The following is a 14,384-nucleotide window of genomic DNA, read 5'->3' on the forward strand; positions in this document are numbered from 1 at the left end:
TTTGGGGAGAAAATGGACAAAAATGGGGAAATTTTGGGGGGGAAATGGACACAAATGGGGAAATGGGGAAATTTTGGGGAGAAATGGAAAAAAATGGGGAAATAGGGAAATTTTGGGGGGAATGGAAAAAATGGGGAAATTGGGAAATTTTGGGGGGAAATGGGGAAATTTTGGTGGAAATTGGACACAAATGGGGAAATTTTGGGGGGAATGGAAAAAATGGGGAAATGGGGAAATTTTGGGGGGAAAATGGACAAAAATGGGGAAATTTTGGGGGGAAATGGACACAAATGGGGAACTGGGGAAAGTTTGGGGGGAAATGGAAAAAAATGGGGAAATAGGGAAATTTTGGGGGGAATGGAAAAAATGGGGAAATTGGGAAATTTTGGGGGGAAATTTTGGGAAATTTTGGGGGGAAATTTTGGGAAATTTTGGGGGAAAATGGAAACAAATGGGGAAATTTTGGGGGAAATGGAAAAAATGGGGAAATTTTGGGGGGAAAATGGACAAAAATGGGGAAATTTTGGGGGGGAAATGGACACAAATGGGGAAATGGGGAAAGTTTGGGGAGAAATGGAAAAAAATGGGGAAATAGGGAAATTTTGGGGGGAATGGAAAAAAATGGGGAAATTGGGAAATCTTGGGGGGAAATGGGGAAATTTTGGGGGAAAATGGAAAAATTGGGGAAATTTTGGGGGAAAACGGAAAAATGGGGGGAAATTGGGAAAATAATGGGGGAAATTGTGGGGGGGAATTTGGAAAATAATGGGAGGAATAGGGAAAAATGGGGGAAATTGGGGAAATGGAGAAAAAAATTGGGAAAATGTGGGGGAAATGTGGAAAAATTGTGGGAAAAATGGGGAAAATGTGAGGAAAATTGGGGAAATTGGGGGGGAAAGGGTGAAAATGGGGGGAAATGGGGGAATTGGGGGGGAAATGGGTAAATAATGGGGGAAATGGGAAAAATGGGGGAATTTGTGGGGAAGTGCAGAAAATGGGAAGAAATGGGGATAATAATGGGGGAAATGGGGAAAAAATGGGAAAATAATGAGGGAAATTGGGGGAAAATTGGGGAAATGGAGGGAAATGGGGAAATAAATTGGGAAATTTGGGAGGGAAATGGGGGAAATGTGTGAAAATGGGGGGAAACAGGAGAAATGGGAGGAAAGGGGGAAAAATTAGGAAAAGAAAGGAGGAAAGTGGGGGAAAAATGGGGGAAAATGGGGGAAATGGAGAAAAAAATTGGGAATTGTGGGGGGGAAATGGGGGAAATAGGAGGGAAAATGGGGAAATGGGGGAAAAAGGGATTTTTTGGGGGAAAAATTTGGGATGGGGCGACACGGAGGGACCCTAAAACTGCTGAAGGACATGGGGGGAGGGGGAGACTTCAGAGTGGGGGAGGGGACCCCCCAAATTTGGGGGGAATTTTGGGGGGGGGGGGGGGGAACCCCAAAAAGTGGATGGGGGAGGACAAAATTGGGGGAGACCCCAAAAGTGAGGTGGGGGTGGGGGAGGGAACCCCCCAAAAAATTCCTCCCCCAAAAAATTCCTCCCCCAAAAAATTCCTCCCCCAAAAAATTCCTCCCCAAAAAAATTCCTCCCCCAAAAAATTCCCCCCCCAGCGCCGCCATCTTGTCCCGGCGCGCGGCGGTGACGTCACGCCGTGACTCATTTGGTATTCACCGTTAATCTGCATAACCCCGCCCTGTGGGGCGGGCCCGACTGTCAATCACGCGTCTGGCCACGCCCACTCTGATGGGCGCTAAGGGGCGTTGCTGTCAATCAAGGAGTTAGCCACGCCCCCCATGTTAACCCCGCCTATTAGAGGAGATATGAACGTCTAGGCCACGCCCCCGCCCCTGGCCACGCCCAGGGCGCGCCCCCATTGGTCCCTCCCACCGAGGCCACGCCCCCGGGCGGCTCCCCGGCCACGCCCCCCCCGCGTGGCCCCGCCCCTTTCCCCGTTCCGGTTCCGCGCTCGCTCCGGACCGGCGCCGCTCCCGCAGGTACCGAACCCCCCCCACCCCCCCGGGACCCCCCCGGGACCCCTCGGGACCCCCCGGGACCCTCCCGGTGCTCTCCTCCCCCCCCCCCCAAACCGTGACTCAGCGCGGCCCCGCCCAGTCCCGGAAAGCCGCGCCCGGGAGCGGCACCGGAGCGGGACCGGAGCCCGGGGAGGGGTCCCGGGGGGTCCCGGGAGGGTCTGGGGGGTCCCCGGAACCCCCCCGGTACCCCGGGTGTCGCCTAACGGTGCTGTCTGCTTCTCTTCCAGCCGCTCCCAGTGCTCCCAGTGCCGCCCCGGTGCCCCCCCAGTAACTCCCGGTGCCCCCCAGTAACTCCCGGTGCCCCCCAGTAACTCCCGGTGCCCCCCAGTACCCCCCAGTACCTCCCAGTGCCCCCCAGTACCTCCCAGTAGCTCCCAGTGCCCTCCCAGTACCTCCCAGTAGCTCCCAGTGCCCTCCCAGTACCTCCCAGTAGCTCCCAGTGCCCTCCCAGTAGCTCCCAGTGCCTCCCAGTGCCTCCCAGTACCTCCCAGTGCCCTCCCAGTAGCTCCCAGTGCCCCCCAGCGCTCTCCCAGTGCCCCCCAGCGCTCTCCCAGTACCCCCCAGTACCTCCCAGTACCCCCCAGTAGCTCCCAGTGCCCTCCCAGTACCTCCCAGTAGCTCCCAGTGCCCCCCAGTACCTCCCAGTAGCTCCCAGTGCCCCCCAGTACCTCCCAGTGCCTCCCAGTAACTCCCAGTGCCCTCCCAGTACCCCCCAGTAGCTCCCAGTACCCCCCAGTAGCTCCCAGTGCCCTCCCAGTACCTCCCAGTAGCTCCCAGTGCCCCCCAGTACCTCCCAGTGCCTCCCAGTAACTCCCAGTGCCCTCCCAGTAGCTCCCAGTGCCCCCCAGTACCTCCCAGTGCCTCCCAGTAGCTCCCAGTCCGGCATGTTCCTGGTGAAGGGGCTGCTGGGGGGCGGGGGCGGTGGGGGGGGGTCCGGGGGGGCCTCCCGGGGGGCATCGGCTCCGTCCTGGGGGGGCTCCTGAGCGGGGGGGCGGCGGCGGCGCCGGGGGGGCCATGGGGGTCCTGGGGGGCGTCATCAGCGCCATCAGGTGAGGGGACAGCGGGGGACACGGGGGCTGGGGACACTGGGGGGGCTGGGGACATTGGGGACACTGGGAGGATTGGGGACACTGGGGACATTGGGGGGGCTGGGGACATTGGGGGGACATTGGGGACACTGGGGGTATTGGGGACACTGGGGGGACATTGGGGACATTGGGGTGGGGGTCCTGGGGGGCGTCATCAGCGCCATCAGGTGAGGGGACAGCGGGGGACACGGGGGTTGGGGACATTGGGGGGGCTGGGGACATTGGGGGGATTGGGGACACTGGGGGGACATTGGGGGGACATTGGGTTGGGGGTCCTGGGGGGCGTCATCAGTGCCATCAGGTGAGGGGACAGCGGGGGACACGGGGGCTGGGGACATTGGGGACACTGGGAGGATTGGGGACACTGGGGACATTGGGGGCGTTGGGGACACTGGGGGGACATTGGGGGGACATTGGGTTGGGGGTCCTGGGGGGCGTCATCAGTGCCATCAGGTGAGGGGACAGCGGGGGACACGGGGGCTGGGGACATTGGGGGGACATTGGGGGGACATTGGGGGGACATTGGGGGGATTGAGGACACTGGGGGGGCATTGGGGACATTTGAGGACATTGGGGGGATTGGGGACACTGGGGGGACATTGGGGACATGGGGGGCATTGGGGACATTTGAGGACATTGGGGACACTGGGGGGGTTGGAGGGATTGGGGACATTGGGGGGGACACTGACGGCTACTGGGGGTTGGGGACATTGGGGGGACATTTTGGGGTGGCAGGTGACACTTTTGGGGGGGCAGGTGACATTTTGGGGTGACCCCCTCTGCCCACCCCCCCACAGCGAAGCCGCCGCCCACTACAACCCCGAGCCCCCCGTAAGTGACCCCCGCCCCCTCCCTCCCTGGGGACCCTCGGGGTGTCCCCTGACTCCCCCACCCCGGATTTGGGGTCCCCTGACCCCCCACCCCGGATTTGGGGTCCCCTGACCCCCCCACCCCGGATTTGGGGTCCCCTGTCCCACTCACCCCGGATTTGGGGTCCCCTGACCCCCCCAACCCCGGATTTGGGGTCCCCTGACCCCCCCGACCCCGGATTTGGGGTCCCCTGTCCCCCCCCACCCCGGATTTGGGGTCCCCTGTCTCCCTTCCGTGTCCCCCTCCCAGATTTGGGGTCCTCTATCCCCCCCCCGGGTTTGGGGTCCAGGCTTTGGGGTTCCCTGACCCCGTTTTTGGGGTTCCCTGACCCCGTTTTTGGGGTTCCCTGACCCCAGATTTGGGGTGCCCTGCCCCCCGTTTTCGGGGTGCCCTGACGCCGTTTTTGGGGTGCCCTGACCCCCCGTTTCCGGGGTGTCCTGACCCCGTTTTTGGGGTGCCCTGACCCCGTTTCCGGGGTGCCCTGACCCCATTTTTGGGGTGCCCTGACCCCCATTTTTGGGGTGCCCTGACCCCGTTTCCGGGGTGCCCTGACCCCATTTTTGGGGTGCCCTGACCCCCATTTTTGGGGTGCCCTGACCCCGTTTCCGGGGTGCCCTGACCCCCATTTTTGGGGTTCCCTGACCCCGTTTCCGGGGTGCCCTGACCCCATTTTTGGGGTTCCCTGACCCCGTTTTCGGGTTGCCCTGACCCCTTTTTCGGGGTGCCCTGAGCCCGTTTTCGGGGTGCCCTGACCCCGTTTTTGGGGTTCCCTGACCCCGTTTTCGGGGTGCCCTGACCCCCCGTTTTCGGGGTGCCCTGACCCCCCGTTTTCGGGGTGCCCTGACCCCGTTTTCGGGGTGCCCGCAGCCCCCCCGTGCCCACATCTCCACGGTCGATGCCAACGAGAGCGAGGAGGTTCGGCAGTTCCGGCGCCTCTTCACGCAGCTGGCGGGGGAGGTGAGGGACCCCCGGGACCCCCGGGACCCCCGACCCCCGACCTCCAGCACCCCCAACCCCCGGGAGCCCCGACCCCGGGACCCCCGGGACCCCCAACCCTTGGGACCCCGGGACCCCCAGAATCCCCAGGACCCCCGACCCCAGAGACCCCCGGGAGCCCCGACCCCTGGAACCCCGGGACCGCCAACCCCCTGGACCCCCAACCCTTGGGACCCCGGGACCCCCGACCCCGGGACCCCTGGGACCCCCGACCCTGGGACCCCCGACCCTGGGACCCCCGACCCTGGGACGCCTGACCCTGGGACCCCCGGGACCCCCGACCCTGGGACCCACAGGACCCCCGGGACCCCCGACCTCCAGCACCCCCAACCCCTGGGACCCCCGACCCCTGGGACCCCTGACCCCTGGGACCCCCGACCCCGAGACCCCTGGGACCCCCAACCCCTGACCTCCAACACCCCCGACCCCAGGACCCCCAAACCCCGGGACCCCCGACCCCTGGGACCCCTGGGACACCCGACCCCCGACCTCCAGCACCCCCAACCCCCGGGACCCCCGGGACCCCCAGATCCGTGGGGGTGCACTGGGGTGTACTGGGGTACACTGGGATCCACCTGATCCCTTGAAACCTCTTGGTTGGGGTCAGAATCTGGGGGAACCCCCAAGGTTTGGGGGTCCCCCAAGATTCGGGGTCAGGATTTGGGGGTACCCCCAGGATTCGGGGTCAGGATTTGGGGGTCCCCAGACTTTGCGGAGACGGGTCAGGATTTGGGGTCAGGATTTTGGGGTTTTTGGAGGTCAGGATTTGGGAGTCTTCAGACTTTAAGGGGATCAGGGTCTGGGGGTTCCCCCAGGATTCGGGGTCAGGATTTTGGGGGTTCCCCCAAGAATTCGAGGGTTCCCCCAGGCTTTCGGGGGCTCCCCCAGGATTTCGGGGGTTCCCCCAAGATTTTGGGGCTCCGCAGCCCCCCCTGACCCCCCGTTCCCCCCAGGACATGGAGGTGAGCCCCACCGAGCTGATGAACATCCTCAACAGGGTCGTCACCCGCCGTGAGTGCCCCCCAAAAACCCCCGGGGGCTTGGGGGGGGATTTTGGGGTGCCCTCGGGGCTCGGGGGGGATTTTGGGGTGCCCTCGGGGCTCCCTGCTGGGCTCTGGGACTCGGGGCCCCCCCAAAATCCCCCGTGGTCCCCCCAGATCCCGACCTGAAGACCGACGGCTTCGGGCTGGACACGTGCCGGAGCATGGTGGCCGTCATGGACGTACCCCGGGATTTTGGGGGGATTTTGGGGGATTTTGGGGGGATTTTGGGGGGATTTGGGGGATCCTCCAGAGGTTTTGGGGTGCGGGGAAATGGGGGGGGTCCCCGGTGCCCCCCAAAATGTCCTTGACGAGCCCCCCCAGAGCGACACCACCGGGAAATTGGGGTTTGAGGAGTTCAAGTACCTCTGGAACAACATCAAGAAGTGGCAGGTGAGGACCCCAAAATTTTTTTGGGGAGGTCCCGAAATCGGGGTGGGGGGACCCCAAAAATATGGGGTGGGAGGCCGAAGTTGGACGGGATCCCAAAATTGGGGTGCTCAGGGTGAAAAGAGACCCCGAAATGGAGGGAGAAGGCAAAATTTGGGGGGATCCTAAAATAAACGAGCCCCAAAATCGAGGAAAATCCAAAATTGGGGGGGGGCCACCCCAAAAATGGGGATGGGGGCCCCAAAACTGGGGTGGGCATCCCAAAATCCAGGGTTACTCCAAGCTGGGGGAGATCCCAAAATTAGGAGGAGACCCAAAAATTAGGGGGACACCCCAAAAAATGTGACCCCCCCCAAAAAAAAAAATAGATGTGGGAGCCCAGAATCAGGGACACCCCAAAATCGAGGGAGGAACCCAAAAAACCGGGGGGTGGGACCCCAAAATTTCCCCTCTTAAATCCCAGCCCCCCTAAAAACCATGAGGGGGGGTTGTAGGGGACCCCCCAAACACCCCAAAATTTTGGGGGGGGGTGGGGTAATTAGGTAATTAGGGGGGGCAGGCACCCCTAAAATTTGGAACTGAGGATTTTTTAAGTTCTTTAAAGGGGGATGGGGGGAGGATTTTTGGGGTTTGGGAGGGGCGGGGGGAGGAATTTTGGGGTTTGGGAAGGTCCCCGAGTTTTGGGGAGGGGGTGAGGCGGATTTTGGGGGTGCGGGACCCCCCAAAATTGGTGCCCAAAATTTGTACACCCCCAGTGCGTGTACAAACAATTCGACAGCGATCGCTCGGGCACCATCGGGCCCCAGGAGCTGCCGGGGGCCTTCGAGGCCGCAGGTTGGGGATTTTTGGGGGGATTTTGGGGGATTTTGGGTTTTTTTGGGGGGAAGGAATTTGGGGGGGCTGGCGGGAAGAGGTTTCGGGGTGCAGGAAATGGAAATGGGGGAGTTTTGGGGGGTTTTTTAGGGGTGAGGGTTGGAATTAATGAGGGGTGGCAGCAAAATCATCAGGGATTGCCAAAATCCAGCCCCCCGGGGGTGACCCCAAATTCCTCTGGGAACCCCAAAATTTCCCCTGGGGTGACCCCAAATTCCTCTGGGATCCCCAAAATTTCCCCGGGTGACCCCAAATTCCCCTGGGATCCCCAAAATTTCCCCGGGTGACCCCAAATTCCTCTGGGAACCCCAGAATTCCCCCAGGGTGACCCCAAATTCCCCTGGGAACCCCAAAATTCACCCAGGGTGACCCTAAATTCCTCTGGGACTCCCAATGTCATCCTTGGAACCCCAAAATTCCCCTGGGAACCCCAAAATTCACCCAGGGTGACCCCAAATTCCTCTGGGAACCCAAAATTCCCCCAGGGTGACCCTAAATTCCCCTGGGACCCCCAAAGTCATCCTTGGAACCCCAAAATTCCCCTGGGAACCCCAAAAATTCCCCCAGGGTGACCCCAAATTCCCCTGGGAACCCCAAAAATTCCCCTGGGGTGACCCCAAATTCCCCTGGGACTCCCAAAGTCATCCTTGGAACCCCAAAATTCTCCTGGGGAACCCCAAAAATTCCCCTGGGGTGACCCCAAAATTCCTCTGGGAACCCCAAAATTTCCCCCTGGGGTGACCCCAAATTCCCCTGGGACTCCCAAAGTCATCCTTGGAACCCCAAAATTCTCCTGGGAACCCCAAAAATTCCCCCAGGGTGACCCCAAATTCCCCTGGGACTCCCAATGTCATCCTTGGAACCCCAAAATTCTCCTGGGAACCCCAAAAATCCCCCTGGGGTGACCCCAAATTCCTCTGGGATCCCCAAAATCCCCCTGGGGTGACCCCAAATTCCCCATGGGACCCCCAAAATCCCCCTGGAATTACCCCAAACCCTCCAGGAACCCCAAAATCCCCCAAGATTTTGGGTTTTGGGGAGTCCAGGCTGGTTTTTTTTTGGGGGGGGGGGTCAGGGATATTTTGGGGGGAAGATTTGGGGCGGTTTGAAGGATTTGGGGTCGGGTCGCGATTATTTGGGGTGGAAACGGGGATATTTGGGGGGCAGTTTTTGGGGGGAATTGGGGAATTTTTGGGGGGTTTGAAGGCATTTTTTTGGGGGTCAAAGGTCACCTGTGGCCATCCCACCCCCCCCCCCCAGGGTTCCGGCTGCCCCCCCAACTTTGGGCGGTTTTGGGGCGTCGCTACGGGGACGAGGGGGGGAACCTGGACTTCGACAACTTCATCAGCTGCCTCGTGCGCCTGGACGCCATGTTCCGTAGGGAGACCCCGGAATTGGGGGAAAATCCCGAAATTGGGGCGAAATCCAAAAATCGGGGGGGAAAAATTCCAAAATTGGGGGGAAATCACAAAACTGGGGGGAAATAACAAAATTGGGGGGAAATCCAAAAATCGGGGGGAAATCCAAAAATCGGGGGGGGAAAAATTCAAAATTAGGGGGAAATCCAAAAATCGGGGGGGAAAAATTCCAAAATTGGGGGAAATCCAAAAATCGGGGGTGGGGGGGAAATAACAAAATTGGGGGAAATCACAAAATTGGGGGGAAATCACAAAACCGGGGGGGGGAAATCCCAAATTGGGGGGAAATCCAATAATCGGGGGGGAAAAATTCCAAAATTGGGGGGAAATCCAAAATCGGGGGGAAAAATCTCAAAATTGGAGGGAAATCCAAAAATCGGGGGGGAAATCCAAAAATCGGGGGGGAAATCCCAAATTGGGGGGAAATCCAAAAATCGGGGGGGGGGGGCGAAATTCCCAAAATTGGGGGGAAATCCCAAAATCGAGGGGGGAAAATTCCAAAATTGGGGGGAAATCACAAAACCGGGGGGGGAAATCCCAAATCGGGGGGAAATCAAATAATCGGGGGGAAGAATTCCAAAATTGGGGGGAAAATCCAAAAATCGGGGGGAAAAATTCCAAAATTGGGGGGGGGGGAAATTCCAAAAATCGGGGGGGAAAAATTCCAAAATTGGGGGGAAATCACAAAACCGGGGGGAAAATAACAAAATTGGGGGGAAATCCAAAAATCAGGGGGGAAATAACAAAATTGGGGGGAAATCCAAAAATCGAGGGGGAAAATTCCAAAATTGGGGTGAAATCCAAAATCGGGGGGGGGGAAATTCCAAAATCGGGGGGGAAAAATTCCAAAATTGGGGGAAATCTAAAAATTGGGGGGAAAAATTCCAAAATTGGGGGGAAATCCAAAAATCGGGGGGGAAAATTCCAAAATTAGGGTGAAATCCAAAAATCGGGGGAAATCCAAAAATCGGGGGGGAAAAATTCCAAAATTGGGGGGAAATCTAAAAATTGGGGGGAAAAATTCCAAAATTGGGGGGAAATCCAAAAATCGGGGGGGAAAAAACAAAATTGGGGTGGAATTCCAAAATTGGGGGAAATCCAAAAATCGGGGGGAAAAATTCCAAAATTGGGGGGAAATCCAAAATTCGGGGGGGAAATCTCAAAATCGGGGGGGAAAAATCTCAAATTGGAGGGAAATCCAAAAATCGGGGGGGAAAATTCAAAATTGGGGGGAAATCCAAAATCGGGGGGAAAATTCCAAAATTGGGGGGAAATCCAAAAATCGGGGGGAAATCTCAAAATCGGGGGGGGAAAAAATCTCAAAATTGGAGGGAAATCCAAAATCGGGGGGAAAATTCCAAAATTGGGGGAAATCCAAAAATCGGGGGGGAAATTCCAAAAATCGGGGGGGAAATCCAAAAATCGGGGGGGAAAAATCCAAAATTGGGGGGAAATCACAAAACCGGGGGGGAAATAACAAAATTGGGGGGAAATCCAAAAATCGGGGGGGAAAAATTCCAAAATTGGGGGGAAATCCAAAAATCGGAGGGGAAATAACAAAATTGGGGGAAATCCAAAAATCGGGGGGGAAAAATTCCAAAATTGGGGGGAAATCCAAAAATCGGGGGGAAAAAATTCCAAAATTGGGGGAAATCCAAAAATCGGGGGGGGGGAAATTCCAAAATTGGGGGGAAATCACAAAACCGGGGGGGGGAAATCCCAAATTGGGGGAAATCCAATAATCGGGGGGAAAAATTCCAAAATTGGGGGGGGGGGGGGAAATTCCAAAAATCGGGGGGAAAAATTCCAAAATTGGGGGGAAAAATTCCAAAATTGGGGGGAAATCCAAAATTGCCGGAGAAATCCAAAAATCGGGGGGGAAAAATCCCAAAATTAGGGGGAAATCCAAAAATTGCCGGAGAAATCCAAAAATCGGGGGGAAAAATCCCAAAATTAGGGGGAAATCACAAAACCAGGGGGAAAATAACAAATTGGGGGAAAAATTCCAAAATTGGGGGGAAATCCAAAAATCGGGGGGAAATCCAAAAAATCGGGGGTGAAAAATTCCAAAATTGGAGGGAAATCCAAAATCGGGGGGGAAATAACAAAATTGGGGGGAAAGCCAAAATCGGGGGGGGAAAATCCCAAAATTGGGGCGAAATCCCAAAATCGAGGGGGGAAAATTCCAAAATTGGGGGGAAATATCAAAATTGGGGGGAAATCACAAAACCGGGGTGGGGGAAATCCAAAATTGGGGGAAATCCCATAATCGGGGGGGAAAAATTCCAAAATTGGGGGGAAATCACAAAACCGGGGGAAAATAACAAAATTGGGGGGAAATCCAAAAATCGGGGGGGAAAAATTCCAAAATTGGGGGAAATCACAAACCGGGGGGAATCCCAAAATTGGGGGGGGGGGGGGGGAATCCCAAATCCGGGTGATGGATCCCCAAAATCCATTTGGAACCCCAAAATTGGAAGAGACCCCAAAATTTCGGGGTTTTATTTGGGTTCCCTGAGGTCGGGGGGGGGCAGGATGAAGGTCCCCCCAAATTTTGGGTTTTCTCCCCAAATTTTGGGTTTTCTCCCCAAATTTTGGGGTCCCCCCCCCTGATTTTGGGGTCCCCCCCAGGTGCCTTCAAGTCCCTGGACCGGGACGGGTCGGGGCAGATCCGCGTCAGCCTCCAGGAGGTGGGTCTGGGGTCCCGGGGGGTTTTGGGGACCCCCAGGGGGGTTTGGGGTCCCCAGGGGGGTTTTGGGGACCCCCAGGGGGGTTTTGGGGTCCCCCTGTTCCTATTTGGGGTGTCCTCAGAATTTGGGGGGAGGGGGTAAAGGAGGGAGACCCCAAAATGGCCCCGCTGGGTTTGTGGCACTGGAGAGACCCCAAAACTTTTAGGGACCCCCCAAAATCCCTCTGGGGTGACCCCAAATCTTCCAGGGACCCCCAAAATCCCTTTGGGGTGACCCCAAACCTTTCAGGGACCCCCAAAATCCCTCTGGGGTGACCCCAAACCTTCCAGGGATCCCCAAAATCCCTCTGGGGTGACTCCAAACCTTTCAGAGACCCCCAAAATCCCTTTGGGGTGACCCCAAACCCTCTCGGGATCCCCAAAATCCCTTTGGGGTGACCCCAAACCCTCTCGGGATCCCCAAAATCCCTTTGGGGTGACCCCAAACCTTTCAGGGACCCCCAAAATCCCTTTGGGGTGACCCCAAACCTTTCAGAGACCCCCAAAATCCCTCTGGGGTGACCCCGAACCTTCCAGGGACCCCCAAAATCCCTTTGGGGTGACCCCAAACCCTCCTGGGACCCCCAAAATCCCTCTGGGGTGACCCCAAACCCTCCCGGGACCCCCAAAATCCCTTTGGGGTGACCCCAAACCTTCCAGGGACCCCCAAAATCCCTTTGGGGTGACCCCAAACCTTCCAGGGACCCCCAAAATCCCTTTGGGGTGACCCCAAACCCTCCCGGGACCCCCAAAATCCCTCTGGGGTGACCCCGAACCTTCCAGGGACCCCCCAAAATCCCTCTGGGGTGACCCCAAACCTTCCAGGGACCCCCAAAATCCCTCTGGGCTGACCCCAAAATCCCTTTGGAGTGACCCCAAACCTTTCAGAGACCCCCAAAATCCCTCTGGGGTGACCCCAAATCTTCCAGGACCCCCAAAATCCCTTTGGGGTGACCCCAAACCTTCCAGGGACCCCCAGAATCCCTCTGGGGTGACCCCAAACCCTCCCGGGACCCCCAAAATCTCTCTGGGGTGACCCCAAACCTTTCAGGGACCCCCAAAATCCCTTTGGGGTGACCCCAAACCTTCCAGGGACCCCCAAAATCCCTTTGGGGTGACCCCAAACCTTTCAGGGACCCCCAAAATCCCCCAAATCCTGACGGGGTGTCCCCCCAACAGTGGCTGCAGCTCACCATGTACTCGTGAGGAGACCCCCGGACGCTCCCCAGGACCCCCCAGGACACCCCAAAATCCCCCCCGGACACTCCAGGACCCCCCCAAAACCCCCCTGGAACCTCCAACTGCACCCCCGGCCCCCCCAAATCTGCACCCCCCACCCCAAATAAAACCCCCCAACCTCGCTTGGTACCTCCGGCTCTGATTTATGGGGGGTCTGGGGGGATTTTGGGGGGGTCTGGGGGGATTTGGGGGGGTCTGAGGGATTTTTGGGAAAGGGAATTTGGGGATTTTAGGGGGTCTGAGGGGATTTTAGGGGGGATTTTAGGGGGTCTGGGGGGATTTGGGGGGGTCTGGGGGGATTTGGGGGGGTCTGAGGGATTTTTGGGGAAGGGAATTTGGGGATTTTAGGGGGTCTGGGGGGATTTGGGGGGGGATTTTGGGGGGTCTGGGGGATTATTGGGGGGTTTGGAGGAATTTTTGGGGGGATTTTAGGGGGTCTGGGGGGATTTTAGGGGGTCTGGGGGGATTTGGGGGGGTCTGAGGGATTTTTGGGAAAGGGAATTTGGGGATTTTAGGGGGTCGGGGGGGATTTTTGGGGGGATTTAGGGGATCGGGGGGATTTTTGGGGGGTCTGGAGGAATTTTGGGGGGGATTTTAGGGGGTCTGGGGGGATTTTAGGGGGGATTTTAGGGGGTCTGGGGGGATTTTAGGGGGGATTTTAGGGGGTCTGGGGGGATTTGGGGGGGTCTGAGGGATTTTTGGGAAAGGGAATTTGGGGATTTTAGGGGGTCTGGGGGGATTTTTGGGAGGTTTAGAGGAATTTTTGGGGGGATTTTGGGGGGTCTGGGGGGATTATTGGGGGGTTTGGAGGAATTTTTGGGGGGATTTTAGGGGGTCTGGGGGGATTTTAGGGGGTCAGTAACGGGGTGGGGGGGGGTCCCGGGTTCAGCTCAGGGTCCCGGTGCCACAGGGGGGTCCCGGTGGGGGTCCCCCAATCCCGGTGTGGGGGTCCTGGTTCGGGTCACGGTGTGGGGGTCCCGGTGGAGATGGGGGTCTCCCGGTCCCGGTATGAGGGTCCCGGTTCCCGTATGGGGGTCCCGGTGGGGGTGTCCCGGTCCCTGTATGAGGGTCCCAGTCCCGGTATGGGGGTCCCGGTGGGGGTGTCCCGGTTCCGGTATGGGGGTCCCCGTCCCTGTATGGGGGTCCCGGTGGTGGTGGGAGTGTCCCGGTTCCAGTCTGGGTCCCGATCCCGGTCTGGGGGTCCCGGTCCCGGTATGAGGGTCCCGGTCTGGGGGTCCCGGTATGAGGGTCCCGGTCCCGGTCTGGGGGTCCCGGTCCCGGTATGAGGGTCCCGGTATGAGGGTCCCGGTCCCGGTATGAGGGTCCCGGCCCCGGTATGAGGGTCCTGGTCCCGGTCTGGGTGTCCCGGTCCCAGTGTGGGTGTCACGGTCCCGGTATGAGGGTCCCAGTCCCAGTTTGGGGGTCCCGGTCCCGGTGTGAGGATCCCGGTCCCGGTGGGGGTGTCCCGGTCCCAGTCCCGGTGTTGGGGTCCCGGTCCCAGTCTGGGGGTCCCGGTCCCGGTATGACGGTCCCGGTCCCGGTATGAGGGTCCCGGTATGAGGGTCCCGATCCCAGTTTGGGGGTCCCGGTCCCGGTATGAGGGTCCCGGTATGAGGGTCCCGGTCTCAGTCTGGGGGTCCCGGTCCCGGTATGAGGGTCCCAGTCCCAGTTTGGGTGTCCCGGTCCCGGTATGAGGG

At 58.6% G+C, this 14,384-nt stretch overlaps 1 protein-coding gene and 1 long non-coding RNA gene across 2 annotated transcripts; both read left to right on the plus strand.

Moving 5' to 3' along the window:
• The first annotated feature begins 1,934 nt into the window (after window positions 1-1,934).
• Window positions 1,935-2,924, plus strand: LOC144248688 (uncharacterized). Its single transcript, XR_013342006.1, has 2 exons — window positions 1,935-2,006; window positions 2,273-2,924. It is a non-coding gene; the product is annotated as an uncharacterized LOC144248688 (long non-coding RNA).
• Window positions 2,925-3,046: 122 nt separating this feature from the next.
• On the plus strand, window positions 3,047-12,816 carry CAPNS1 (calpain small subunit 1). Its single transcript, XM_077790711.1, has 10 exons — window positions 3,047-3,094; window positions 3,931-3,964; window positions 4,871-4,960; window positions 5,953-6,010; window positions 6,157-6,221; window positions 6,364-6,432; window positions 7,185-7,263; window positions 8,563-8,679; window positions 11,352-11,410; window positions 12,628-12,816. Exons 1-10 carry the CDS (start codon window positions 3,060-3,062, stop codon window positions 12,652-12,654), a joined length of 633 nt encoding a protein of 210 aa, XP_077646837.1. The 5' UTR covers window positions 3,047-3,059; the 3' UTR covers window positions 12,655-12,816.
• The last annotated feature ends 1,568 nt before the right edge of the window (window positions 12,817-14,384 follow it).

The sequence above is a fragment of the Lonchura striata genome, unplaced genomic scaffold (genome assembly GCF_046129695.1).
Source record: "Lonchura striata isolate bLonStr1 unplaced genomic scaffold, bLonStr1.mat Scaffold_269, whole genome shotgun sequence".
NCBI lineage: Eukaryota > Metazoa > Chordata > Aves > Passeriformes > Estrildidae > Lonchura > Lonchura striata.